At 42.9% G+C, this 27,685-nt stretch overlaps 1 protein-coding gene across 1 annotated transcript; it reads left to right on the plus strand.

Moving 5' to 3' along the window:
• Positions 1-7,008: 7,008 nt before the first annotated feature.
• Positions 7,009-14,543, plus strand: cnpy3 (canopy FGF signaling regulator 3). The gene is made up of 6 exons (XM_061960251.2): positions 7,009-7,228; positions 7,499-7,625; positions 12,046-12,142; positions 12,333-12,455; positions 12,527-12,644; positions 14,123-14,543. Exons 1-6 carry the CDS (start codon positions 7,120-7,122, stop codon positions 14,362-14,364), a joined length of 816 nt encoding a protein of 271 aa, XP_061816235.1. The 5' UTR covers positions 7,009-7,119; the 3' UTR covers positions 14,365-14,543.
• Positions 14,544-27,685: the final 13,142 nt, after the last annotated feature.

Below are 27,685 nucleotides of genomic sequence, written 5' to 3' on the forward strand. Positions count from 1 at the left end.
TGTAGAAGCTAACTGTTAATGGCCACTATAGTCTTAGTACTGTTGTGTATTTGTTCGTCCTATGGTCACATATGGGACGCGGGTCATCTTACGTCAGCACCGGAAGTCGAACAATCAGCTGTTCACCTGGCGGGTTTTTTCGGGGATGAATAGGGAAGTCCTTCTTTAGCTGCTGTCTGGTTTTATCATATATTTGTTACGGCGCACGCGCAGTCTACTTCTCCCTCCTCTGCGGGAGCACTTGGAGGAGCCGTTGACAGCGCGTTCGGACACGCCCCTGCTCGCGTTGAGCGCAGCACGCCCACGCAGCACGCCAACGCAGCGACAAGCCTGCACACCTGCGACTGATCAGGGCGAGATCAATAAAGGACCAGTGGACCCAAGGATCGTCGCGGGAACTTAGCTTTCTCATGGTGTACCGTAAGCAACAAGCTTTATGCTATATTCGTGTTTCCTCTCCGTGCCTTGATTTGTCCCTTGTCTTCTCCCGTGTCCCCGCAGTACTCTCCGTCGCCTGGAAAGCGAGCTGTGCGTCTCATTTTCCCCCTGGATCTCCCTCTGGACTCTGACTGCTTCCTTCGTTCCTCGACCTCTTGCTCGCCCCTGGATTCCGACGCCTCTCTCTCGCCCCGGATAACCTGCCTGCCCCATGGACTTCCTCATATCTCGTTCAACACGTTGGTAACACTCACTTCAGTTAACTACACACATAGTCTTACACCACACACTCTTGTATTCTAGTTCACACTCCATTTCCTTAGTTTAGTAGTATTGTTTGTTATTATTTATATATATATATATATATATGTTGACTATATATATATATATATATATATATATATATATATATATATATATATATATATATATATATATATATATAATAAATAATTGTATATACTGCCCCCTGGTGTCTGTTTGCCGTCACCTCCTCTCAGTAAACACAACAGTAAGTTCCCGCCAAAATTATTAAGGACCTGACGGCACAGTTCCTTAGCCCCGCCCCTAGTGACTTTCGTTCCGCCCCCTGTGACAATTTATTTTTATTTTTTTTTATGCCTCTTGCCCCATTCACCATGTCTTTTTCTTTTTTTCGCTCCACACCGGAGGAGTTGTCTTGTCCTGCCAAACTGTGTGGAAAGGCATGTTTAGCAGTGATGTGAGCAAGGAGGAATTTTCTCGCCGCCTGGACACCCTCTTTCCACCCTCAGTGTCTGTTCCTCAGTCTACTGGAAGCGTCTGGAATCCGCCTTTGGAGGGGGGGAATGGTACCGACAGCCGTGCTGGTGAGGTAGCACAGCTGCGGCCAGCAAGACCGCTACCATCGATCTTTCAGTTTGCCTGGCCGCACCCACCAACCACGCTACCAGCACTTGTCCCCGAGCTAGCACTTGTCCCCGAGCTAGCGTCCGAGCTAGCACCAGTCCCTCGGCTAGCGTCCGAGCTAGCACCTGTCCCTCGGCTAGCGTCCGAGCTAGCACCTGTCTCTCGGCTAGCGTCCGAGCTAGCACCTGTCCCTCGGCTAGCGTCCGAGCTAGCACCTGTCCCTCGGCTAGCTTCCGAGCTAGCACCTGTCCCTCGGCTAGCTTCCGAGCTAGCACCTGTCCCTCGGCTAGCGTCCGAGCTAGCACCTGTCCCTCGGCTAGCGTCCGAGCTAGCACCAGCCCCTCGGCTAGCGTCCGAGCTAGCACCAGCCCCTCGGCTAGCGTCCGAGCTAGCACCAGCCCCTCGGCTAGCGTCCGAGCTAGCACCAGCCCCTCGGCTAGCGTCCGAGCTAGCACCAGCCCCTCGGCTAGCGTCCGAGCTAGCACCAGCCCCACGGCTAGCGACCGAGCTAGCACCAGCTCCCAGGCTGGCCCCCACGTCTCCACCAGCTCCCAGGCTGGCCCCCACGTCTCCACCAGCTCCCAGGCTGGCCCCCACGTCTCCACCAGCTCCCAGGCTGGCCTCGACCTCTGCCCCTCTGCCGGCTCCGCCGACTCCAGCACCTCGGCCTGCTCCGCCGACTCCAGCACCTCGGCCTGCTCCGCCGACTCCAGCACCTCGGCCTGCTCCGCCGACTCCAGCACCTCGGCCAGCTCCTCAGCTGCCCTCCTCGTCTCCGGCTTTGACGTCCGCTGCTTCCACGCCGATGACGTCTGCCGCTTCCACGCCGCCGATGACGTCTGCCGCTTCCACGCCGCCGATGACGTCTGCCGCTTCCACGCCGCCGATGACGTCTTCCTCCACGCCTGCCTCGCCGATGACGTCTTCCTCCACGCCGCCGACGTCTGCCGCTTCCACGCCGCCGCCGACGTCATATCCTCGTTTCCGGCGAGACGCACCATGGCGCCAATCACGTCCGCCTTCCCGACGGCCAAGAGGGTGGCCGTCCCTTGGTCGCCCGCCTCGCCGGCTTCAGTGGCGTTCTTCTCGCCGCCGCCATCAGACTCGTCCTCGGTGGATTCGGGGACACTGGGGCCGGCGACCCACCACCAGTTCTCCCCTCCACCCTCCCTTGTTTCGTGAGTATGTTGGACATCTGGAATCTGTCCATAGGGGGGGGATACTGTTACGGCGCACGCGCAGTCTACTTCTCCCTCCTCTGCGGGAGCACTTGGAGGAGCCGTTGACAGCGCGTTCGGACACGCCCCTGCTCGCGTTGAGCGCAGCACGCCCACGCAGCACGCCCACGCAGCGACAAGCCTGCACACCTGCGACTGATCAGGGCGAGATCAATAAAGGACCAGTGGACCCAAGGATCGTCGCGGGAACTTAGCTTTCTCATGGTGTACCGTAAGCAACAAGCTTTATGCTATATTCGTGTTTCCTCTCCGTGCCTTGATTTGTCCCTTGTCTTCTCCCGTGTCCCCGCAGTACCCTCCGTCGCCTGGAAAGCGAGCTGTGCGTCTCATTTTCCCCCTGGATCTCCCTCTGGACTCTGACTGCTTCCTTCGTTCCTCGACCTCTTGCTCGCCCCTGGATTCCAACGCCTCTCTCTCGCCCCGGATAACCTGCCTGCCCCATGGACTTCCTCATATCTCGTTCAACACGTTGGTAACACTCACTTCAGTTAACTACACACATAGTCTTACACCACACACTCTTGTATTCTAGTTCACACTCCATTTCCTTAGTTTAGTAGTATTGTTTGTTATTATTTATATATATATATATATATATGTTGACTATATATATATATATATATATATATATATATATATATATATATATATATATATATATATATATATATATATATAATAAATAATTGTATATACTGCCCCCTGGTGTCTGTTTGCCGTCACCTCCTCTCAGTAAACACAACAGTAAGTTCCCGCCAAAATTATTAAGGACCTGACGGCACAGTTCCTTAGCCCCGCCCCTAGTGACTTTCGTTCCGCCCCCTGTGACAATTTATTTTTATTTTTTTTTATGCCTCTTGCCCCATTCACCATGTCTTTTTCTTTTTTTCGCTCCACACCGGAGGAGTTGTCTTGTCCTGCCAAACTGTGTGGAAAGGCATGTTTAGCAGTGATGTGAGCAAGGAGGAATTTTCTCGCCGCCTGGACACCCTCTTTCCACCCTCAGTGTCTGTTCCTCAGTCTACTGGAAGCGTCTGGAATCCGCCTTTGGAGGGGGGGAATGGTACCGACAGCCGTGCTGGTGAGGTAGCACAGCTGCGGCCAGCAAGACCGCTACCATCGATCTTTCAGTTTGCCTGGCCGCACCCACCAACCACGCTACCAGCACTTGTCCCCGAGCTAGCACTTGTCCCCGAGCTAGCGTCCGAGCTAGCACCAGTCCCTCGGCTAGCGTCCGAGCTAGCACCTGTCCCTCGGCTAGCGTCCGAGCTAGCACCTGTCTCTCGGCTAGCGTCCGAGCTAGCACCTGTCCCTCGGCTAGCGTCCGAGCTAGCACCTGTCCCTCGGCTAGCTTCCGAGCTAGCACCTGTCCCTCGGCTAGCTTCCGAGCTAGCACCTGTCCCTCGGCTAGCGTCCGAGCTAGCACCTGTCCCTCGGCTAGCGTCCGAGCTAGCACCAGCCCCTCGGCTAGCGTCCGAGCTAGCACCAGCCCCTCGGCTAGCGTCCGAGCTAGCACCAGCCCCTCGGCTAGCGTCCGAGCTAGCACCAGCCCCTCGGCTAGCGTCCGAGCTAGCACCAGCCCCTCGGCTAGCGTCCGAGCTAGCACCAGCCCCTCGGCTAGCGTCCGAGCTAGCACCAGCCCCACGGCTAGCGACCGAGCTAGCACCAGCTCCCAGGCTGGCCCCCACGTCTCCACCAGCTCCCAGGCTGGCCCCCACGTCTCCACCAGCTCCCAGGCTGGCCTCGACCTCTGCCCCTCTGCCGGCTCCGCCGACTCCAGCACCTCGGCCTGCTCCGCCGACTCCAGCACCTCGGCCTGCTCCGCCGACTCCAGCACCTCGGCCTGCTCCGCCGACTCCAGCACCTCGGCCAGCTCCTCAGCTGCCCTCCTCGTCTCCGGCTTTGACGTCCGCTGCTTCCACGCCGATGACGTCTGCCGCTTCCACGCCGCCGATGACGTCTGCCGCTTCCACGCCGCCGATGACGTCTGCCGCTTCCACGCCGCCGATGACGTCTTCCTCCACGCCTGCCTCGCCGATGACGTCTTCCTCCACGCCGCCGACGTCTGCCGCTTCCACGCCGCCACCGACGTCATATCCTCGTTTCCGGCGAGACGCACCATGGCGCCAATCACGTCCGCCTTCCCGACGGCCAAGAGGGTGGCCGTCCCTTGGTCGCCCGCCTCGCCGGCTTCAGTGGCGTTCTTCTCGCCGCCGCCATCAGACTCGTCCTCGGTGGATTCGGGGACACTGGGGCCGGCGACCCACCACCAGTTCTCCCCTCCACCCTCCCTTGTTTCGTGAGTATGTTGGACATCTGGAATCTGTCCATGGGGGGGGATACTGTTACGGCGCACGCGCAGTCTACTTCTCCCTCCTCTGCGGGAGCACTTGGAGGAGCCGTTGACAGCGCGTTCGGACACGCCCCTGCTCGCGTTGAGCGCAGCACGCCCACGCAGCACGCCCACGCAGCGACAAGCCTGCACACCTGCGACTGATCAGGGCGAGATCAATAAAGGACCAGTGGACCCAAGGATCGTCGCGGGAACTTAGCTTTCTCATGGTGTACCGTAAGCAACAAGCTTTATGCTATATTCGTGTTTCCTCTCCGTGCCTTGATTTGTCCCTTGTCTTCTCCCGTGTCCCCGCAGTACCCTCCGTCGCCTGGAAAGCGAGCTGTGCGTCTCATTTTCCCCCTGGATCTCCCTCTGGACTCTGACTGCTTCCTTCGTTCCTCGACCTCTTGCTCGCCCCTGGATTCCAACGCCTCTCTCTCGCCCCGGATAACCTGCCTGCCCCATGGACTTCCTCATATCTCGTTCAACACGTTGGTAACACTCACTTCAGTTAACTACACACATAGTCTTACACCACACACTCTTGTATTCTAGTTCACACTCCATTTCCTTAGTTTAGTAGTATTGTTTGTTATTATTTATATATATATATATATATGTTGACTATATATATATATATATAAAATAAATAATTGTATATACTGCCCCCTGGTGTCTGTTTGCCGTCACCTCCTCTCAGTAAACACAACAATATTGCTGCTTTTGCACCTGTCAATGTTTACTTTTGTATGCACATTAAATCAACCAAAAATCCTGACTTTGGATCAATGTTCACGGACTCTAGTATTTGGCTCTCTATTAGATGCAATGGTTTTCCGTATTGGGACCATGATTTCCGTCCTAACTTGTTCACCGGTCCTCATATGGAAGGTACTTTTCCTTGTTGATGTCTCAAGAAGGGTAGAAATATAAGAACGAACACACACACACACACACACACACGCGCGCATACACACGTGTGTGCACGTGCACGCAACAAGGAGCCGGCTGTCCTTTTGGCAGGCAGCAGCACGTTAAGCACCTCTCACAATAACTGGACCATCATTGAAGGACTGACGGACACTCATCTTCACCATGAAATAACTGTTGTCATTACATTATTGAAATCATTTTAATTTTATATTTTATGGAAAACAAAGAACACATCCAACGCCCTCAAGTTGTTTTGCAGGTGTGTTGCGCAATGTTGCTCCTGGACGTCAATGAGAATTGTTGCTCAAGTTTTAGCAGGGATTTCTCCACAGGTAAAATTTGCTAACACACTACTGTTCAATAAACTTTACAACTGGTATTATGCACGTCATTATGAATAACTGACTTTGACAAAGTTTGGTTAACCACAGTGTGAACAAAACATCTATCCTTCTATCCATTTTAAATTGTTTTACTTGGCGCCCTCTGGTGGAATAAACTAAAACTGCTATCCACACTTAGTGCGTTCACACTCAGAAGTCCATTTTATTGCATTTACCCAATATAGGATAACATAATTGATACAACATTAAAGTAGTTAATGAATGAAAACGAGCAGAAATAAATATAAACTTATTTCTGTCCCCGCAATGCATATACAGCAGGTGTTCCTGAACATCCGGGTACTTTGTTCCTACAACATCCATAGACATCTTATATGGTTGGAACACTTTTACACTCAGAATACTATTTGTAAGTATGGAAGTGCGCATATGGAAAGACAGCCATCGCCACTTAGACTACTACGTATCAGAAACTCAAATGGTTTCAGTAACTGAAAAGTAATTTCCGGTAAATACGCAACGGAAGTAATCCATTTGGGACAGGCCTACACTGTCAAAGTTCGCGCCTTTCGGAACAAAGTGCATACTAATATAGTTAGTATAAACGTGTGTTTTTGGAATAATTACACATTATTGGGTGGCAGTAAATGTACATACCGCGGTCCGATATAACCTAAAATATTTTAAAGTGTTAATGAGCGCTTTAGTGAAATCTGTGCGCAAAGCGCTCTCCTGTGGATGAAATAGAAACTGCTCCACGAATGGAGCCCCCCCTTTGGTTCTCATTGGTCCAGATTGTGCCACTTCTTGCTCTCTTATTGGTCGACGAGGACCTCGAAGGCGGAAGTGGTCTCATCTGCGATGATCCAGAGAACGAGAAGACACGACAAAACCTTGTTTATAAACGTTGAAGTACAACTGTAGCATCATTAAAGGCGCTGTGATGAGTTTAGTCGCTCACATTTGGCTTTTCTTCATCATTGCTGCGACTGGAGCGGAGAAGAAGAACGACGGCGACGATGAATGGGTTCATCTTCCGGACAATTGTGAAGGTAACGGACTATAGTGATTATTACACAATATAATGATTATAACATAGTAAGAGCAACACTAGTTATAATATAGTAATAATGAGGACATATTAGAAAACTGTCACCGGCGTGTGTCATATCTAAAAGGATGAGCTGCATTCTTCCAAACAATGCACATCTTTGTCTATGAGCCAATAACCAAATGGAAGGAAGAACACTTTAAAATATGGCAATGGATATACTGTATGGGTAAAAAATATATTATTGATATTAGCGACTGTGTGTCTTCAGTGTGCAAGTTTGTCAGCATCGAGATGAAGTCAGCGTTTGAAGAAACTGGAAAGACTAAAGAAGTCATCGACAGAAACTATCGATTCATCGACAGCAAGGGAGCGCCGCCAATCAAATACGTCAAGTCGTAAGTACTTCAAAAAGTATACTGGTGTGTACACGTGTGTACTTAGGCCATGTCCACACGAACACGGGGTTAAAACAATCTCCATCCACACACGTGTAGTTTTATAACTGTCCATGTCTCATACTTGCCAACCTTGAGACCTCTGATTTCGGGAGGTGTGTGTGGGGGGTGTGTGTGTGTGTGTGTGTGTGGGGGGGGGGGGGGGGGGGGGGGGGGTTAAGAGGGGAGGAGTATATTTACAGCTAGAATTCACCAAGTCAAGTATTTCATATATATACATATAAGAAATACTTGACTTTCAGTGAATTCTAGCTATATATATATATATATATATATATATATATATGTAACTGCTGTGTACCCGTCCCGCCAAGAACCCACACACAGGCTGGATTGGATGATGTGGTTCTTTACTGGTAGCTGCAATGAGTGATCAGAACGCACATACACACAATATGTGGTTAGCACCTCTGCTGATTTCGATGTCATTAGCAGAGGACAGGAAGTCTGCCCAAGTACATAACATTTTCATATTTTTACAATTACATGAAATACAATTACAGATGTGACTTAATACAATGGCTTTTAACAGTATACTTTTTTAACGTGTTGGTGATCGTATAGTGGTTTTAACTTGCTTTTATCTTTACTGGTATTATAATTAATTCTTTACTTGGTTTTTAACCAACATCATCCTTTTTTATATATTTATGAAATAGAACATAGAAAAATACAAAATACAATACAAGACATGACACAAATAATTAAATGGACTTTTAGCATTCTCTGGTGGTGACTTGCGAATATGACAGACCACGTTGTTCGCATGTTAAAATGGCGAACAATACAAATTTAAATATGAACGTCTTGACACGTAAAACGCACATAGTGCAACAATTATTACCTGCAATGAGTGATCAGAACGCACATACACACAATATGTGGTTAGCACCTCTGCTGATTTCGATGTCTACAGGGGGAAAATAATATCGACTTCAGTGCAAAATAGTAATACATCTGACGTGATCGAGCAACAACCAATTCAAAACGAATATTCCACAACATAGCATTTCAACTGCTGTTAAATAACTGTGTATCTTACAATAAATCTCACGTTAGCTTTAGTGTAATATATAATATTTTGCAGAGCAATATCAGAACGTGGCTTACCATTAGCAGAGGACAGGAAGTCTGCCAATAAGCTTCCGGTTTGCGGTCATATTTACAGACTTTCAGGTACCAGCAGGTGGCGCAATTGGACCTCTCATTGCATAACAAACAATATACATATTTTAGCAGGAATTTCACTCAAATAATCAAAGTATTTCTTATAGCCGTTACATATATATATATAAAAGAAATACTTGAATTTCAGTGTTCATTTATTTACACATATACACACAGATAACACTTATCTACTCATTGTTGAGTTAAGGGTTGAATTGTCCATCCTTGTTCTATTCTCTGTCACTATTTTTCTAACCATGCTGAACACCCTCTCTGATGATGCATTGCTGTGTGGCACGCACAAAAGTGCTTTCATCAAATGCACTAGATGGCAGTATTGTCCTGTTTAAGAGTGTCACAACATTGCTGTTTACGGCAGACGAAAACATGACTGCTGTTGTTGTGTGTTGTTGCCGCGCTGCGAGGACGTTAATGAAACTGCCAACAATAAACCCACATAAGAAACCAAGAACGTGATTGAGCAGGCATGCTGTTTATATTGTGGGAAAGCGGACGTGAAAACAGGCTGTCGACACGTCACTCAGGTCTGCCTGAATTTCGGGAGATTTTCGGGAGAAAATTTGTCCCGGGAGGTTTTCGGGAGAGGCGCTGAATTTCGGGAGTCTCCCGGAAAATCCGGGAGGGTTGGCAAGTATGCCATGTCTACACTTAAACGCATACACCTGCTGTCATGCACATGTTGTCCAATCAGAAGCCTGAAAAAAGCAGCAACAGCTGACTTGGTGGCATTACACCTCCTATTATGTTTATTTTGATATACTAGACGTATACAATGACAAGTACATTATTTTTAAAACCAGCCTGCACTTACACAGAGCCCTGGGAACATTATTAAAGATTGAAAGCACGCCTATGCTGCTGAAACCTAACCTGACTCTCGCCAGATCCTTGTAGTTCGCTGAGCTCCACACAAGGATCTGGGAGTTCTCAGTAGGAGATGTATTTCAGAAAGCGGGGCCTTGTATAAAAATCATTGTATGTGATTGGATAAACCACTTGTCCGTTATCTTGAATGACGTGCTACTTCAACCACTCACATCCAAATCAACCCGTGACGCTGATGAGAGCGACGCTGGGAAATTCAAACCCGGTCGGAAGAAGAGCCAAAACATCCTTGCGACCAATAAATGCCTTCTAAACCGTTTTCTGTTCATCTTTTAAAGAATTAATATTCGATAGATTCGACAAAACAGTTGCAATAGCAGAATCAATGTCAGCACACAACTCCTCGCTGCGTGCCGCCATTGTTGTTTGAATCAAACAGTCGCTTCGGCGCTACGTCACATCTATGAAATCCCGCCCGGCGAGCCTGATTGGTTCATTATTTTTTGCTATCTGGAAGGAGTTTGCAATGCCCTCGATCCCAGACCCTTGTGTGGAGCTCAGCGAACTACAAGGATCTGGTGAGAGTCAGGTTAGCTGAAAGCCAACACTCATAGAATTATAACATGTTTAATCAGCAACATGGTGATGTATTACATGTGCAGTCAAGTCAAAAGGTGAGATCAGTAAGCTCCAGATTGTCCAGAATAGGGCAGCAAGGCTGGTTCTTGGTTGTTCACTACGAACCAATGTGAACCAAATGCATGCTTCTCTTTCCTGGCTAACAGTGCAGAACAGGTTGTCAGCTAATACTCTGATATTGTTCAAATCAGTAACCGCTAGTAAAACTCCTGCTTTTCTCATGGCCCAAATAGTTCAAAGTAGCACTATACATAATCATAATACCAGGGCGTCCAGTGAGGGGCATTTTGTACTCCCTCGTCCCAGGAAGAATGCTTTGCGGAAATCTTTTATTTATAGATCTTTATCGCTATGGAATAAACTGCCTCAAATTCTCACCGGCATTGAAAGTAAACAGGTTTTTAAAAAGAAAGTAATATTTTATCTAAGTCTTTAAATGAGTTTGCTCGTTGATGATTTGTTTGGTTTTATATTGTGTAGTTATATTTATATGGTAATTATTATTCTGTGACTGTACATTGTTTGCTTGTTTTCTTATTGATGCTTTTATTTTTTTCTGTATTGTGTAGTTATAATTATATACTTTTACTTGTAATTGTATTGAATTGTGGACCCCATGAAGACTAGTGGGTTGTTGAGGCAACCAGCTAATGGGGATCCTTAATACAAATCAAATCAAATCTACATTATTATCAGCACGCACTCACGAGCCAAGGAAACCATTTTGCATGTTTAAGGAAACTATAAAGCATTCAATCATCGATATAGTGATATAGTACATGTGCAATGAAGTGTATATTGTCTTTAACATCAGTACACACTACAAGGAGGATGGTACATCATGTTGTTTTTTAGTTGCTTTGTCGCTTTTTACGCAAGAGCACGGTCGCGTCCAGCTCCATCTACAAAACTGGAAACAGCACACGTAAATTGACTATAAAAATGGGACACATTACCTCCCTGCTTGGCACTCAGCATCAAGGGTTGGAATTGGGGGTTAAATCACCAAAATGATTCCCGAGCGCGGCCACTGCTGCTACTCACTGCTCCCCTCACCTCCCAGGGGGTGGGTCAAATGCAGAGGGTAATTTCACCACACGTAGTGTGTGCGTGACTATCAGTGGTACTTTAACTTTAACCTTCATGATTTGTCATTAAACTAGAACATCAGGTGGAGGTTCCACAGCAATCGTATCCAAAACAGCTGACTGTCATTTGCGCCGGTGAGAGTGTCACATAGCCCATTTTGATGTGTCTTTTTTATTAATGTTGAGTGAAAATAGCAGCATATTTACATTCAAACATACATTAAGTCCTCTCAGCAATGTTGTTGAGCTTGGAAATGACAGCACACACCTGTGACGTCATCACAAGTCTCCGTTTGTGCCGTGTACACGCATACGCGCAGCGGAGACTTTTGGATCTCTACACTTTGGCCAGCCTTTGTAAAAGTCTGCGTCTTTTAAGACAAAAGTATGCGTCTGTGTGTGGACGAGAGCCCTAAACGCAGAGATATGTATGCGTTTATTAAGTTTCTTAGTTCCTGATGGTGTGGTACTTGAGACACTGCCTGTGTGTGTGAGTGTGTGTGTGTGTGTGTGTGTGTGTGTGTCAGTTGAACATGTCATACATACACTGTTAGAAAGATACCTGATGGCCGGGGAATGAGGTCAAAGGTCAGCCTCATCTGCAAGTTTCATCTTTCCAGTGACCTGCGCTTCATAGAGGTCGTGGAAAACGTGTGTCAGCGGCTGTTGGAGTACAACCTGCACAAAGAGAGAAGCGGCAGCAACCGATTCGCCAAAGTTAGTCACGCTTCAAAGTAATTCTGTGTTTATTAGCTCACTCTAAAAATGTGTGTGTGTGTGTGTGTGTGTGTGTGTGTGTGTGTGTGTGTGTGTGTGTGTGTGTGTGTGTGTGTGTGTGTGTGTGTGTGTGTGTGTGTGTGTGTGTGTGTGCGTGCGTGCGTGCGTGCGTGCGTGTGTGTGTGTGCAGGGCATGTCAGAGACCTTCTCAACCCTCCACGGTCTAGTCAATAAAGGTGTAAATGTGGTGATGGACATTCCATATGAGTTGTGGAACGAGACGTCAGCAGAGGTGGCTGACCTCAAGAAGAGGGTGTGTTATCTCACACACACGCACACAAACACATAACCAGTATTTGTAACATGTGTTGGTGTGTGTGTCAGTGTGACGTGCTGGTGGAGCAGTATGAGGACGTGATTGAAGACTGGTATAAAGGCAGCCAGGAAGAAGACCTGACCACATACTTGTGTGAAAAGCATGTGCTCAAAGGAAAGGATGCAGGTGACAGACACACACACACACACACACACACACGATTGATTACCAGTCCTTCTCAAATAGTGACCTCAGGGCCGTAGCAGAATATGATGAAGCGTATGTAGTGCTTGGCTTCACTGTAACCACAGTGGGAGACGAAGAAAGACTGGTGTGTTGTTACTTTAATGTTAATACTCTTACAATGTTATACACAGGTATAATTATAACCATTTTATAGACAAATTACACTATTTATAGTCACGGTGGAGAGCGCAAAATATTTTATTCTTCCTAGGGGGGGTATAACAGAAAATATTTGAGAAGCACTAGATTAGGCTAACACAGTCTTGTATAAAGAGAGTATGGCCAACTCGGTTTAAGGTGATGTCTTCAATGATTGTTTCAAAGGCACTCACATGACTGTAGGGCACCTTGACTGCTCCTAACTTTGAGGTTTTGTAATTCTATGTATTTGCAACGCTTCCTCGTTAAGTTTTTTGATGTGTAAAAATGCACCGTTGTGCCGCATGGGGCTGCTCCACCCTCGAGAATTGTGAAAAGGTTTTACGTCCAAAACTCGAAAAGAAGACAAGTTTGGGAGGTGAAAGTTCGCCCTCAACACTGGAGAGCCAGCCATTACAGGGTGTTGTGCGAGGTCAACACACAACAACGCCTGCGTTTTGTTCAGGACAGAACACACAGAAGCTAATACAAACAATAACAATAATATTGCAATTTGGTAACAGTAGAAGAGAAAGTCAAACACACCACAAATAGACAGACATTGAAAGAGTAAAAGAAACCACGTTTAAAGTGTAATATCATAAATAATAAACAACATAAAGTGGCAAGAAATGCCTCAATAATGAATAAAGCAAAATATGTTCTGAACCAAAAATCACTCCATATTCTCTACTGCTCGCCATTATTACCAGTTATTGTGCAGAAATATGGGGAAATAAGTACAAAAGTACACTTATTTACTTACCATGTTACAAAAAAGAAAGATCAGTTAGAATAATACATAATGAGTGATACATACAATGGTTCATTGCAGGCAGACACCACAGTTGGCATACTTCACACACAATTCATGATTTTTCAAAGCTAATGGGGATTTTGGCAAAATGAGAATAATAAGTTATTGTTTCTGTGCATTTCTATTATTGCGCCGTCGGGTGCGTGTTAAGAGTGCCTGCTGGTCACAAAACACTGCAGGAATGTAGCAGCAAAGTGCATACAATTTGGCCGCAAAATTATACTTTCACAAAATTAGAGGATGTTTTATTCTAAGTTTATGAGCTGGAGTATATAAAGGGTATTATTTTGGTTTATTTCGTTAGAAAAACTTGAACGTCAAAACAACAGCAATTGCATGCATCTGGGCACAGCCGCACACGTCCTTGGTAGCAGTCATGGCGCCTGTTGCTTAGTTGGCCATGCTCTCATTGTACACGACTCTGTTTAACCACGTCTACAGGCTGACCTGTGTTTTTGTCCAGCCTGCCTGCAGGAGGCATGGAAACCCAAGAAGAAGGGAGACCAGGCAGCCATGGCAGAAGACAAGAAGAAGAAGAAGAAGAAGAAGAAGCAGAACAAGGCAGGAGACAGGGGAACAGACAGCCAGAAGAAGAAAAAGAAGAAGAGGAGCAAAGCCCCTGTAGACAGGACGGAGGAAGGGGGGATGTCAGAAGAGGACATTCAGCCTCAGGTGTCTCTGTCTGGAGTGAAGACTGAGCTGTGAGGGGAAATATGAATGAACTTTCTGAGAAATCCACAGAACTGCAGGAACTGTGTGTGTGTGTGTGTGTGTGTGTGTGTGTGTGTGTGTGTGTGTGTGTGTGTGTTTATACTGATTTGTGTTGCTTTGTTTGAATGTTTGTGTGATATTATGCTGTCTGAAAATAAAATGTTTTAAACACACTCATGGTTTATTTTATTTTAATAGTCGTCAATTTACTTCAATATCCATCATTTTTATTTTTGAAATTGATTAGCGGAGATAGGCTCCAGCACCCCCGAACGGGACAAGCAGTAGGAAATGGATGGATGGATGGATGGATTTTATTATTCATTATTTTATTGTGATATTCATTATGGTTACTAGTACAGCATAACAAATAAATAAAGCAAGTAAAGTTTGTTGCTTTTATCAGTTTTAATATACAACAAAAACAAATATGTCCAATGGGTCCCTTAAGTAAATAAATACTGTGAAATATACACATTAAATAAATACGTTGTACAAAAATAAAGCAGTTCTCTGGTCTGTAGTGTAGTGTTGCATTATCACCACAAGAGGGAACCAGAGTTTGTTTTTAACACTGCAACAACATACCGTTTTTCACGGAGGGTTGATGCGAGAGCTAAAATGTGTTACTTTCATCAGTTTAATCTACAAGAATACCCAAAACATCTTCAAGGGGTTCCTTAAGTATGCACATTCTGTAAAATAGACACAATTATACAAAAAGAAAGCAGTTCTGTGTAGGCTGTCATGTCACATTATCACCACTGGATGGGAGTAGAGTTTTTTTTTAACAATGCGACATCATACCGCATGTGTCGCGCATGCACACTGCTGAATGAATGATACAGTAGGAGGGGCCACGCAGCCACGCTTCTGTCAGTTGACCTCAGGGCAGCGGTGGCTACAAATGTAGCTTACCATCACGTTTGTGTGACTGTGGAGTGAATGAACGCTTTGAGTATCTAGTTGATAGAAATTCATTAGCATTATTATTATGTTTTAGAGAAGGGGTCTAAAACTTGTGGCCCCTGAGACGGTGTTTTGTGGCCCCCACCTTAATATGAAAGTTTAATGTTAGTGCGGCCCGCAAGTTTTATATGAATAGCACTTTCACACACGGACATTCGTCCAAGGGCGCTGTGTTCACAACACTTCCAAAAAAAGTTGTTTAAGTTGCTACCCAGCGGGACATGATGTGTATATTTTGTGGCTTACTGAGGTGGATCCTAAAAAGTGCCGAGGACACGAGCGGTGAGTGTGACAAGTCTTTTATTGTCCACGCTGTCAATGATTCAGAAAACAAAAACTACACTGCCAATAAAACAAAAAGGCACTGCAACAAAAGGCTCAGGCACAACATCACAAAACAGGATAAATGATAAATGGGTTGTACTTGTATAGCGCTTTTCTACCTTCAAGGTACTCAAAGCGCTTTGACACTACTTCCACATTTACCCATTCACACACACATTCACACACTGATGGAGGGAGCTGCCATGCAAGGCGCTAACCAGCACCCATCAGGAGCAAGGGTGAAGTGTCTTGCTCAGGACACAACGGACATGACGAGGTTGGTACTAGGTGGGGATTGAACCAGGGACCCTCGGGTCGCGCGCGGCCATTCTTCCACTGCGCCACAGTCAAACAGGCAGGAAGGCGGATAGTGTCCGTCGCCAATAGCAGTCCCCGATAGCATTGACCATTTGTATTGTATTTGTGTTGCCTCATTACATATGAACACTACATGTATTTCTATTTAATTTAATTTGTCTTTTATTACTACGTTAACAACACAATGTAATTTCCACTTCTTTAGCTATTATTAAATGTATATCTTAAACAACATGACTGCAAATATTTTGTTTCTCTTTTGACAATCTGTCCTGAATTTAGGCATAAAGTGTGTCATTTATGAAGAAACACACAGACTGCACACTATAGGCAGAAAGAGTGTATTGTTATCAGTGTTGGGACTAACTGTAACGCCGTTAGTTTCGGCGGTAACTAGTAATCTAACGCGTTATTTTTTTTTTATTCAGTAATTTAGTTACCGTTACTACATGATGCGTTACTGCGTTATTTTACGTTACTTTTGATGTAGTATCGGCTAGAAACAGAAGCGCTACGGTGTCGTTCTTCTGAATCTTCCTCTGTCACAAGCCGGAGAGAAGAAAAGAGGCGCGGTCTATGTGTGTGTGGGTGTGGGTGTGGGGGAAAAAAGTTGTTGTCACGTTCAGTCCACACACAGCGTGGTCATGGCGAGCGCAGTAACGGAGGAGCTTGAACGCCCCCCGCCATTGAATCGGTGTGTTTATAAGTGCAGACTCGGTTGTGCAAAACGAGGGTTTTAAACACATGCTGAACGTGCTTGAACCACGTTACGACATCCCGTCGCGCACCCACTTCAGCGATAAGATTGTGCCAGATCTTTATGAGCAGGAGAAGAAAAAACTATCCCGAGCATCATCTGTTGCGCTCATGACAGACGGGTGGACGTCCAGCGGAACTATAAGCGCTCACTTCATCACAGCAGACTGGGAGATGAGAAGACACGCCCCCTCTACGAGAGTCACCTTGCGCAGGTACTGACACAAGCAGTGGAGGACTGGAAGATAAAGATATCCCAGTCACACGTGATAATGCCAAAAATCAAATAATTACAGAGAATGAGGCAGGACTGGGACCACAGATAGGTGCTTTGCACATGTAGTGAATTTGGCATCACAGAAGGGAATCTCAGTCAATAGGATGGAGCGCCTCTTTTGGAGGATCAGGAAGGTTTCTTACTTCCACCCAAGCACAGCTGCTCATGTGCTTAAGACAAAGCAAGAAATGCTAAAGCTGCCTGCTCATACATGATGTCCCAACGAGGTGGAACTCCACTCATGATATGTTGGAGCAGCAGGCAGCTATATACTCTGCATTGACCCACAACACCCTGAAGACAAATGTCACCCTGTCTAAAGATGATGTGAGAGTGGCAGGTGAGGTCCTCCAGGTGCTTAAACCCCTCAAAAGTGTTCCATCTCTACTGAGCACTGAAACTTCACCATCTGTGTCAATGATCCTGCCACTGAAAACAAGTATTCTACAATCCATGGCTCCAAGTGTGGAAGACAGCAGCATCACTCCAGATGTCAGCCTTTATGTTTCAAGGAAGATTATGTGCCTTCTTATGTTGCACTTTAACTTGTTTTTTATTCATGGTCATTGGTCCAAGTTTAAAGAAAGGAGGAATGCCTTTTTATGTTGCACTGTTTTTCATTAATTATGTTAAAAGGAAAATAAAAATGTATGTCAAGTTGATCAACAGATTGTATTATTCTCCAGTGCAATAACAGTACTGAAATGAAGGCAAAAAGGGCATTAATGGGAGCTTTAAAAAAAAAAAGAAGAAAAAAAGAAGTAACTAAATAGTTACTTTTCACAGTAACGCATTACTTTTTGGTGTAAGTAACTGAGTTAGTAACTGAGTTACTTTTGAAATAAAGTAACTAGTAACTGTAACTAGTTACTGGTTTTCACTAGTAACTAACCCAACACTGATTGTGATTGTGACACACACTAGTGTTGTCCCGATACCAATATTTTGGTACCGGTACCAAAACTATTTCGATACTTTTTGATACTTTTCTAAATAAAGGGGGACCACAAAAAATTGCATTATTGGCTTTATTTTAACCAAAAAATCTTAGGGTACATTAAACATATGTTTCTTATTGCAAGTTTGTCCTTAAATGAAATATTGAACATACAAGACAACTTTTTTTTTTTAGTAGTAAATAAACAAACAAAGGCTCCGTATGCAGTAACATATTGTGTCATTTCCCATTCTATTATTTTGTCAACATTATTAAGGACAAGTGGTAGAAAATGAATTATTAATCTACTTGTGCATTTACTGTTAATATATGCTTATTTTCTCTTTTAACATGTTCTATCTACACTTCTGTTAAAATGTAATAATTTATTCTCCTGTTGTTTGGATACTATACATTAGTTTTGGATGATACCACAAATCAATCCTATACCAAGTCGTTCCAGGACCATACATTGGTCATATTCAAAGTCCTCATGTGTGCAGGGACATATTTCCTGAGTTTATAAACATAATATACATTTTTTTTAAATCGAAAGAAGATTTTGTGATGCCAAAAAAATATCGACGTAATCATAGTAGTATCGTCTAGATACGCTACTGTACTTTGGTATCATTACAGTGGATGTTAGGTGTAGATCCACCCATGGTGTCAGAAGCGGTATAGTACCGAATATGATTCATTAGTATCACGGTACTATACTAATACCGGTATACCGTACAACCCTAACACACACATACACATGCTTTATCTGTGGCAGTTTTCTCATTAAAAAAAACGTTAACAGCAAATAAAATTGCAGTTAACGTTTTGGCCACTGTGGGGCAGCAGAGGGTGACAAGACTGTAAATGGTCAAATTACATTCAAAGAAGAAGTCAGTGTGTTAATGTAAACTGATTGGAACAAATTACTATAAAAGCAATTTTATGTTTCGAATAAAACACCACATTCGCATAAAAAAGAAGTTGAAAAAAGTTGAATGAATACCAACAACAACAAAAAGCAGACACATCAGCGCTAACTGTGATCCATTTTTGTTTTCTTTGCTTCCTTTTGAGGTGAAAGTCGAAGAACAAGAGTTAGCGTGAGGCCGAGGCTAGAAGCACCTTCATTCATCTTCTTTCTCCTCACTCCAGGAAGGTCAACAGGCGTCAAATTGCCGACACGGCAGCCATTTTGTCAGCGGTCGCACACAAAACAAACTCCGCATCCGTCGGCCATCGGTTCTACTACTGCACGCTACATTTGCTGTCCTTTTAGCGCGCACCAAGCGGAGCAGAACCGAGTGACATTTGGCGTTACGTTATCAGCGGGACGCCTTCCTCGCTCCAAAAGACTTGCTTGTGAGACGTTAAAAACATCCCCACAATACCATTCATTCTTGCTCATTATGTCCTCATTGGACAGATTAATACAACAACTATCGTCCGCTCATGGAATTAAGGACAGTCTACTTTGCAAACAATTTGGAGTAGCTTTTAGTGACACATTGTGTATTGTTTTAACACAAATGTCGCGTGTGCATGGAGGAAAGCGTGCGGCGTGAACGCTAATACGCTAAGGTGCTAATGGCGAGCTACATGGCATTTGGAGCAGAAAGGTGTGACATGCAAGCCTCCACACTGGCAAACATTAGCATACACACACACACACACATACTCCTCAGGGCCTGCCATTAATAACAGCTGACCTTTGCACATTTAGGCTGTGAAATGATAGCCGAGCAGACATGATCACACCTCCTTCCTGTCCTCTTTTGTATCACAAAGACAAGCAGCCTTTTCTTTTAAAAACAATAAGAACTGATAATCATTTGGATGGCGATCCATCGCTATGTTCTATGGGAGTGTGTGCTTTGTTACCGTGTGTGTGTTTTTGTAATGCTACCCTTCTTGAGACATCAACAAGGGAAAGTACCTTCCACATGAGGACCGGTGAACAAGTTAGAACGGAAATCATGGTCCCAATATGGAAAACCATTGCATCTAATAGAGAGCCAAATACTAGAGTCAGTGAACATTGCTCCAAAGTCAGGATTTTTGGTTGATTTAATGTGCATACAAAAGTAAACATTGACTGGAGCAAAAGCAGCAATATATGATACAACCAGACAGCAGCTAAAGAAGGACTTCACTATTCATCCCCGAAAAAACACGCCAGGTGAACAGCTGATTGTACGACTTCCGGTGCTGACGTAAGACAACCCGCGTCCCATATGTGACCATAGGACATACTTGCCAACCTTGAAACCTCCGATTTCGGGAGGTGGGGGGCGTGGGGGGTGTGGGAGGGGGGGTGGTTGGGGGCGTGGTTAGGAGGGGAGGAGTATATTTACAGCTACAATTCACCAAGTCAAGTTTTTCATATATATATATATATATATATATATATATATATATATGTATATATATATATATATATATATATATATATATAAGAAATACTTGACTTTCAGTGAATTCTAGCTATGTATATATATTTTTTTTTCTTCATTATATATATATATATATATATATATATATATATATATATATATATATATATATATATATATATATATATATATATGTAAATAAGAGAAATACTTGAATTTCAGTGTTCATTTATTTACACATATACACACACATAACACTCATCTACTCATTGTTGAGTTAAGGGTTGAATTGTCCATCCTTGTTCTATTCTCTGTCACTATTTTTCTAACCATGCTGAACACCCTCTCTGATGATGCATTCTGCTTCGTCTCCTTGTTGTGTGCGCAGTTGTGCACTGCACTCTCTAAAAGCTCTAGATGTTATTGTCACATATGCATGTACAGTAGATGGCAGTATTGTCCTGTTTAAGAGTGTCACAACATTGCTGTTTGCGGCAGACGAACTGCTTTACGGTAGACGAAAACGTGACTGCTGTTGTTGTGTGTTGTTGCCGCGCTGGGAGGACATTAATGAAACTGCCTAACAATAAACCCACATAAGAAACCAAGAACTCGCCCTCGATCATTCTACAGTTATAACGTGATTGGGCAGGCACGCTGTTTATATTGTGGGAAAGCGGACGTGAAAACAGGCTGTCGACACGTCACTCAGGTCCGCCTGAATTTCGGGAGAAAATTTGTCCCGGGAGGTTTTCGGGAGAGGCGCTGAATTTCGTGAGTCTCCCGGAAAATCCGGGAGGGTTGGCAAGTATGCCATAGGATGAACAAATACACTACGGTACTAAGACTATAGTGGCCATTAACAGTTAGCTTCTACAGCTGGGTTGCCCAATGTGCAGCGCAGGGGCCATCTGTGGTCCGTGACTCGTTTGTCATCGGCCTTAAGCACATTGCAAAAAAACAAAAAATAGAGATCTCATTTGCACCCCTGGTGGTGAAATCGATCAAAATTAGGGTGGTCCCAAAAAGGAGGGATTTTTTTCAAATTGACTGTGTGTCGGTTTTAAAAGTGCTCCCTCTCAAGTCAACATATGAAATAACAAGTGTGTGTGTAAAAAATAAAAAAAAATAAAAAAATTGAAGTGCTCCCCCTCAGGCCAAAATATGTAATAACAAGTGTGTGTAAGAAATTGAAATGCGCCCCCTTTGGCCAAAATGTATTTTTTTTAAAAGATGTATATAGAGACATACTTTAATAATTTGAAGTAAATAATGAAGATTGAAATCAAAAAAATTTAAAAGATTAAAAAAATTACAAAAAATAAACTAAAAGCTTACCTTTTTTATATTTACATAGTATGTATATATTATTAACGTTGTAAATATAAATCTTTATATATCTAGAAAGGGTGGTCCTAAAGAGGTAGGAAGGTCTCAAGAATGTAAAAAATACAGGAACGTACGTGTGTGTGTGTGTGTGTGTGTGTGTGTGTGTGTGTGTGTGTGTGTGTGTGTGTGTGTGTGTGTGTGTGTGTGTGTGTGTGTGTGTGTGAGAGAGAAAGAGAGAGAGAGGTGTGTTGAATCAGCGCCCACCATCCATCAACAATTCAATGAACAAATGACAGGAAGAAGAAAAACTAATATTTTGCAACAAACAATAAAACACTGATCACAACATATGACAACTGTCAACTGTGTGTGCATGTTTGTGTGAGTGCATGTTTGTGTGTGTGCATGTTTGTGTGAGTGCATGTTTGTGTGAGTGCATGTTTGTGTGTGTGCATGTTTGTGTGTGTGCATGTTTGTGTGAGTGCATATTAGTGTGTGTGCATGTTTGTGTGAGTGCATGTTTGTGTGTGTGTGCATGTTTGTGTGAGTGCATGTTTGTGTAAGTGCATGTTTGTGTGTGTGCATGTTTGTGTGTGTGCATGTTTGTGTGAGTGCATGTTTGTGTAAGTGCATGTTTGTGTGTGTGCATGTTTGTGTGAGTGCATGTTCGTGTGTGTGTATGTTTGTGTGAGTGCATGTTAGTGTGTGTGCATGTTTGTGTGTGTGTGCATGTTTGTGTGTGTGTCTGTGTGTTGTTGTTTTGGGAGGCAATTCTCTTTATGATTTTCCTCATAAAGACTTTGATGAAGACTAATGATAGAGTAAGGTGTGTGTGTGTGTGTGAGAAAGTTTCATCCTCCGTCTTTTTGGTCGTCCTTACTAAAAATATAATGTAAAAAAAAAAAAAAAAGAGCAGCAAAAAAAATTTAAATGTTGAATTTTAATTAATAATCAATGTGAAGTGGAATTCAGTTTCATGCAAATCAGAGAAATTCTTCAAAGCCAAGAAACAGGATTTTTTCTAAAATGATACACAAATATGCTAATTAAACATAAATATCTGCTTTTTGAATACTTGAAAAAAGTAAAACAAGTATAAAAGTATCAAAAGTTATAATACATCAAATGAGGTGATCCGTTCCATAGAAGATGATTTTATTCTTCGTTGTTAATGGGAAACATTTGCTTCACATACAACATGTTCTGCAAATGAGGTTCATAGTGCATAATAATTCTATGAAATGTGTAAAACTTTCATGTATTAACAAATATAGTGTAGTCTAATGCAGGATTCCAGAGTACACCACAAGTATCAATTTTCAGTTGCACTTACTTCAATTCAAACAAAAATTGCAGTGATACTTCTAGTTTGCAATCCCAATTGAAATTCATGGAGGTGAGTTAGAATTTGGGAGATATTCTCAATTCCGTTCGGAATCTGTCACAAGCCTGGTTGATAATGATTCAGTCAGTGGAACCCCACCATTCGTGGGGTAATAGTCAGAGAACCGAGCGAATGATGAATTATCGCAAATAATGGACGCACTCACACATAGTTATAGTTGGTGTGTCATAATATATTATGTTATCATTAGCCCTGTTAGTTTTTTATTGCGTTTTACTTTTTAGCTGTATGTAAAAACGGTGTTGCTGAAGTGACAGCCGGTTGCAGCTGTGTGCCCTTTTATGTTTCCCTCTTGTTTTCATGTGTTTTTTTAATTTTACAGTTAAAATCACATTTGACAATCATACTTTGCTCGCTCAGACCCTTCATACATGCACACATCCACACTCACATGCACGCTTGAGGAGAGAGGTGCACTTGGGCTTTAACAACTCAAGGTTTACGGTATAGACATTATTAGAAAAAGTACCCAGATATTGTATATAACCATCCATCCTGCACTGACTCAGGATCAGCAGAGGATCCAGACCATAGCAAGATGGATGAATATTCCTCGGCATCAAGGATCCTCAGGAAGTGATCACTAGATCACCTCCCGGGGATCTCTCCACCGTTCACCCTTAAAAAAGAAGAAGAAAGTCACATTTTCATGGCTTGATCAGCTGCAAAAAATAATAATAATAAAACTAAAAAAAATTAAAATTAAAAATAAAAAAGTCACAAAAAAAAAGCAAGTAAACCGTGACAAAACCATATCAAAAGTGACACAAGAAAGCAATGGTAGTTTGGGAACAATACAAAAATAATAACAATAATAAAAAAGGAATAAGACTACAAAAAAGATTTTTAAAAATTCCATTTTTTTTTCTTCTTCTTTTTCTCTCTCCTTTCCCCTTTCTTTCTTTCCCTTCTTTTTGTTTTCATGTGTTTTTACTTTATCTGTGGATATTTTGAATCTGCACAGCAACCACATAATTTCCCCATTGTGGAATAAATAAAGTCTATCCTATCCTATGTATGAACGTGAGTTTGTTGTAAATAATGCAATCAGGTTAAGTTGTTTACTAGTAGCTAACGCACATGGATGATATATATTTGCTGCTACATCAACTAGTATCGCTGTTCCACAACAGGTTTATTTTTGGAAATATACAAAGATGTCGTAGTGTACACTAGTTATCGTGTTTAATGAACACTACCACAGGTGGATCATTTTAATGAATCTGGATGAGGAAATGACGATTCTGCAGTTGTGGACAAAAAGATAAGTTGGATGCAGTTGGACTTAGTTAAACCAAAACACTGATGATGATACCATGACAAATAGTCAGCTATAACTAGTTTAACATTTCACTGATTGTAATGGTCCATAGTTTCATATTTTGCACTTTACTTTGCAATCATACGTATGTTTGTGTCATAAGGCTGCTGGATATTGGCAATGGCTTCACCAGACAATACTTACCACGATACTTGGGTAACGATGTGATACAGTATTACAATATATGGCAATATTCTACATAGTTCACCTATAGATTTTAAAAATGCTGTTTAAAATATCTACTTGTATGTACACTAGATGACAGTAATACAAATTTGTTGGACAAACTGAGTCAAAACTATGATCCATTTCCATTTATTACAATTGTACAGAAAGTCGATCAAGTTTCTTGATACTTAAATGTCAAAAAAAAGCTTTCTACTTCTTACAGGGGACCTATCATGCAAAACCAACATTTCTTATCTATTGGTGGTAGCTGCTGTTGTGTATTTGGGATCTGCATAAGTCCTGAAAATTTTAAATCAAACTATGGAGGCATGGTGGAGATATTTATACAAAAAATCCTGCCTGCCTTCATACTGCCTCCAAACAAGCTGTTTGGAATGTGCACAATTTGTGTGTGACGTCAGTGTCTTATTCATACATGGTAGATATGTACCCAGAGTGCCTTGTTGTACGTGTTATAGTCAATAAGCTCCTTGTTTTCTCTATTCTCTTGTTGTGGGGCAGACTGGCTCGTACATGCATCCTCTGCTGTTGTTTTCTTTTACAAATTAGCGAATACTTTGAACTTCTATCTGTCAGTAGACTTGATATGGAAGCACTAAAAACTACAATATGGATGACGGCGAGACGACACAGTCGTAGTGGAGGCACGTAAATAAGACCGCACACAAAACGGCGCATCCTGAAGAGACGGTCAGAAAGCAGTTTGAAGATGGTCTGTTAAACATAATCTTTGCAACATTTAGACCAGACCTGCGGCCAGCCTGAAATGCGGGTGTCAGGGACCGATGCGGAAAGAGATTTTTACAACAAAGTTCTAAAGCTTAGTGATATATCATATGGTAGGTGTGTGTGTGTGGGGGGGAGGGCGGTTTCCCTTCGCGTTCATATTTCGCTGTGTTTGTTGCATTTTTGTTGTGTTTCGCTTGATTGTAAATAATGTCTACCGAGAGGGGGTGAGACGTTCATATGTTGTCAATATTCAGTGTTTTATCGTTCATAGTTAATATTGTAAATCCCACATTCTTTATTTTCATGTACATTCTGGGTGTCTCATTTAGTAAAAAAAGTTAAAATTCCATTCCGTATTTTAAGGTGGTCTGTCATAACGTTTTTAGCCTTCAATTAGACATTATTGTGAGGTTTTGTATTAGTGTTTCTAAAAATCAGATATACCAGCCCCCAGACACATTTCTTTCTCTAAATTTGGCCCCCGAGTCAAAATAATTGCCCAGGCCTGATTTAGACCAAAGAACCAACATTACATGTTATGTAGACCACAAGAAAGTGTTTTAAATGTAGAAAAAAAAAATCATAATATGACACCTTTAATTGCCTTCTTGCGCTGCCTTGCTCACCACTAACCAGCACAGCGAGGAAGCAGTACAGCAATAATTCGTAGCGCAGCGGAAGTTTTAATTGAGGAATTATCAAAATTTTAAATGTTTTTTTTTAATTGACTTAAGATATTAAACCATCATATTATATCGTCTTTTATATCGTATTTACAGCTAGAATTCACCAAGTCAAGTATTTCATATATATATATATATATATATATATATATATATATATATATATATATATATATATAAGAAATACTTGACTTTCAGTGAATTCTAGCTATAAATATATATTTATTTATTTTATTATATATATATATATATATATATATAAATAAGAGAAATACTTGAATTTCAGTGTTCATTTGTTTACACATATACACACACATAACACTCATCTACTCATTGTTGAGTTAAGGGTTGAATTGTCCATCTTTGTTCTATTCTCTGTCACTATTTTTCTAACCATGCTGAACACCCTCTCTGATGATGCATTCTGCTTCGTCTCCTTGTTGTGTGCGCAGTGGTGCACTGCACTCTCTAAAAGCCGTAGATGTTATTGTCACATATGCATGTACAGTAGATGGCAGTATTGTCCTGTTTAAGAGTGTCACAACATTGCTGTTTACGGCAGACAAACTGCTTTACGGTAGACGAAAACGTGACTGCTGTTGTTGTGTGTTGTTGCCGTGCTGGGAGGACATTAATGAAACTGCCTAACAATAAACCCACATAAGAAACCAAGAACTCGCCCTCGATCATTCTACAGTTATAACGTGATTGGGCAGGCACGCTGTTTATATTGTGGGAAAGCGGACGTGAAAACAGGCTGTTGACATGTCACTCAGGTCCGCCTGAATTTCGGGAGAAAATTTGTCCCGGGAGGTTTTCGGGAGAGGCGCTGAATTTCGGGAGTCTCCCGGAAAATCCGGGAGGGTTGGCAAGTATGACTTTACACAAACTATGTTTATTTGTGAAATGTACCCAGTGTATCCGCCACTGCCATAGTAAGTCATAATTGTAAGATTAAAACGTCCACATATTTAGGTAAGAATGTCAAAACGCGACCCCGAGAGGGACAAGCGGTAGGAAATGGATGGCTGGAAAAAGCCGTGTACCATATGTCACGTGACATTGGTTTGAGGTGGGAACTTCCGCATATATCGGAATTGTAAATGAAGTAAACCGATACTGTCCGGCAGTTCATCTACGACTATGATTGTCACACTCAAACATATTTTAAATTAAACATTGTACTCACCACTAACGGATGAAATATGACATTTGCTGTGTGTCACGATGATGCGAGCCAATCAACATATGTCAATAAAAATGGAAATGTTCAGTATTTGGCTATATATTCACCTTTAACACCAACACTGTAAACAATCTTTGTCAACAATATTTAATTTAATCTACAAATAAAACATAAAAGTCTGTCTTGTAGTGATGGGTCCGGCAACACCGATGCATCGGCGCATGCGTCGAGCTCATAGAGCGAAACCCTGTGTCGGTGCGCGTACCGCTTTTAGAAAGTCACGTGACCGATTATGAGCTGTTTTGGTCACGTGACCGATACGCGAACTGTGTCGCACTGACGCCTCCTTTGTGCCCTGTGAGCGGGTCTTTTCTACAGCCGGAGAAATAATAACTAAGAAGAGAAAGCGTCTAAAATTTAATACGTTGGAAAAACTGTTTTTTTTTAAATAAAAATGTGTAAAAATAAATAAATAATAATTTCCAGGTCCACAAGCATC

This window comes from Nerophis lumbriciformis, linkage group LG05 (genome assembly GCF_033978685.3).
Source record: "Nerophis lumbriciformis linkage group LG05, RoL_Nlum_v2.1, whole genome shotgun sequence".
Taxonomy (NCBI): Eukaryota; Metazoa; Chordata; class Actinopteri; order Syngnathiformes; family Syngnathidae; genus Nerophis; species Nerophis lumbriciformis.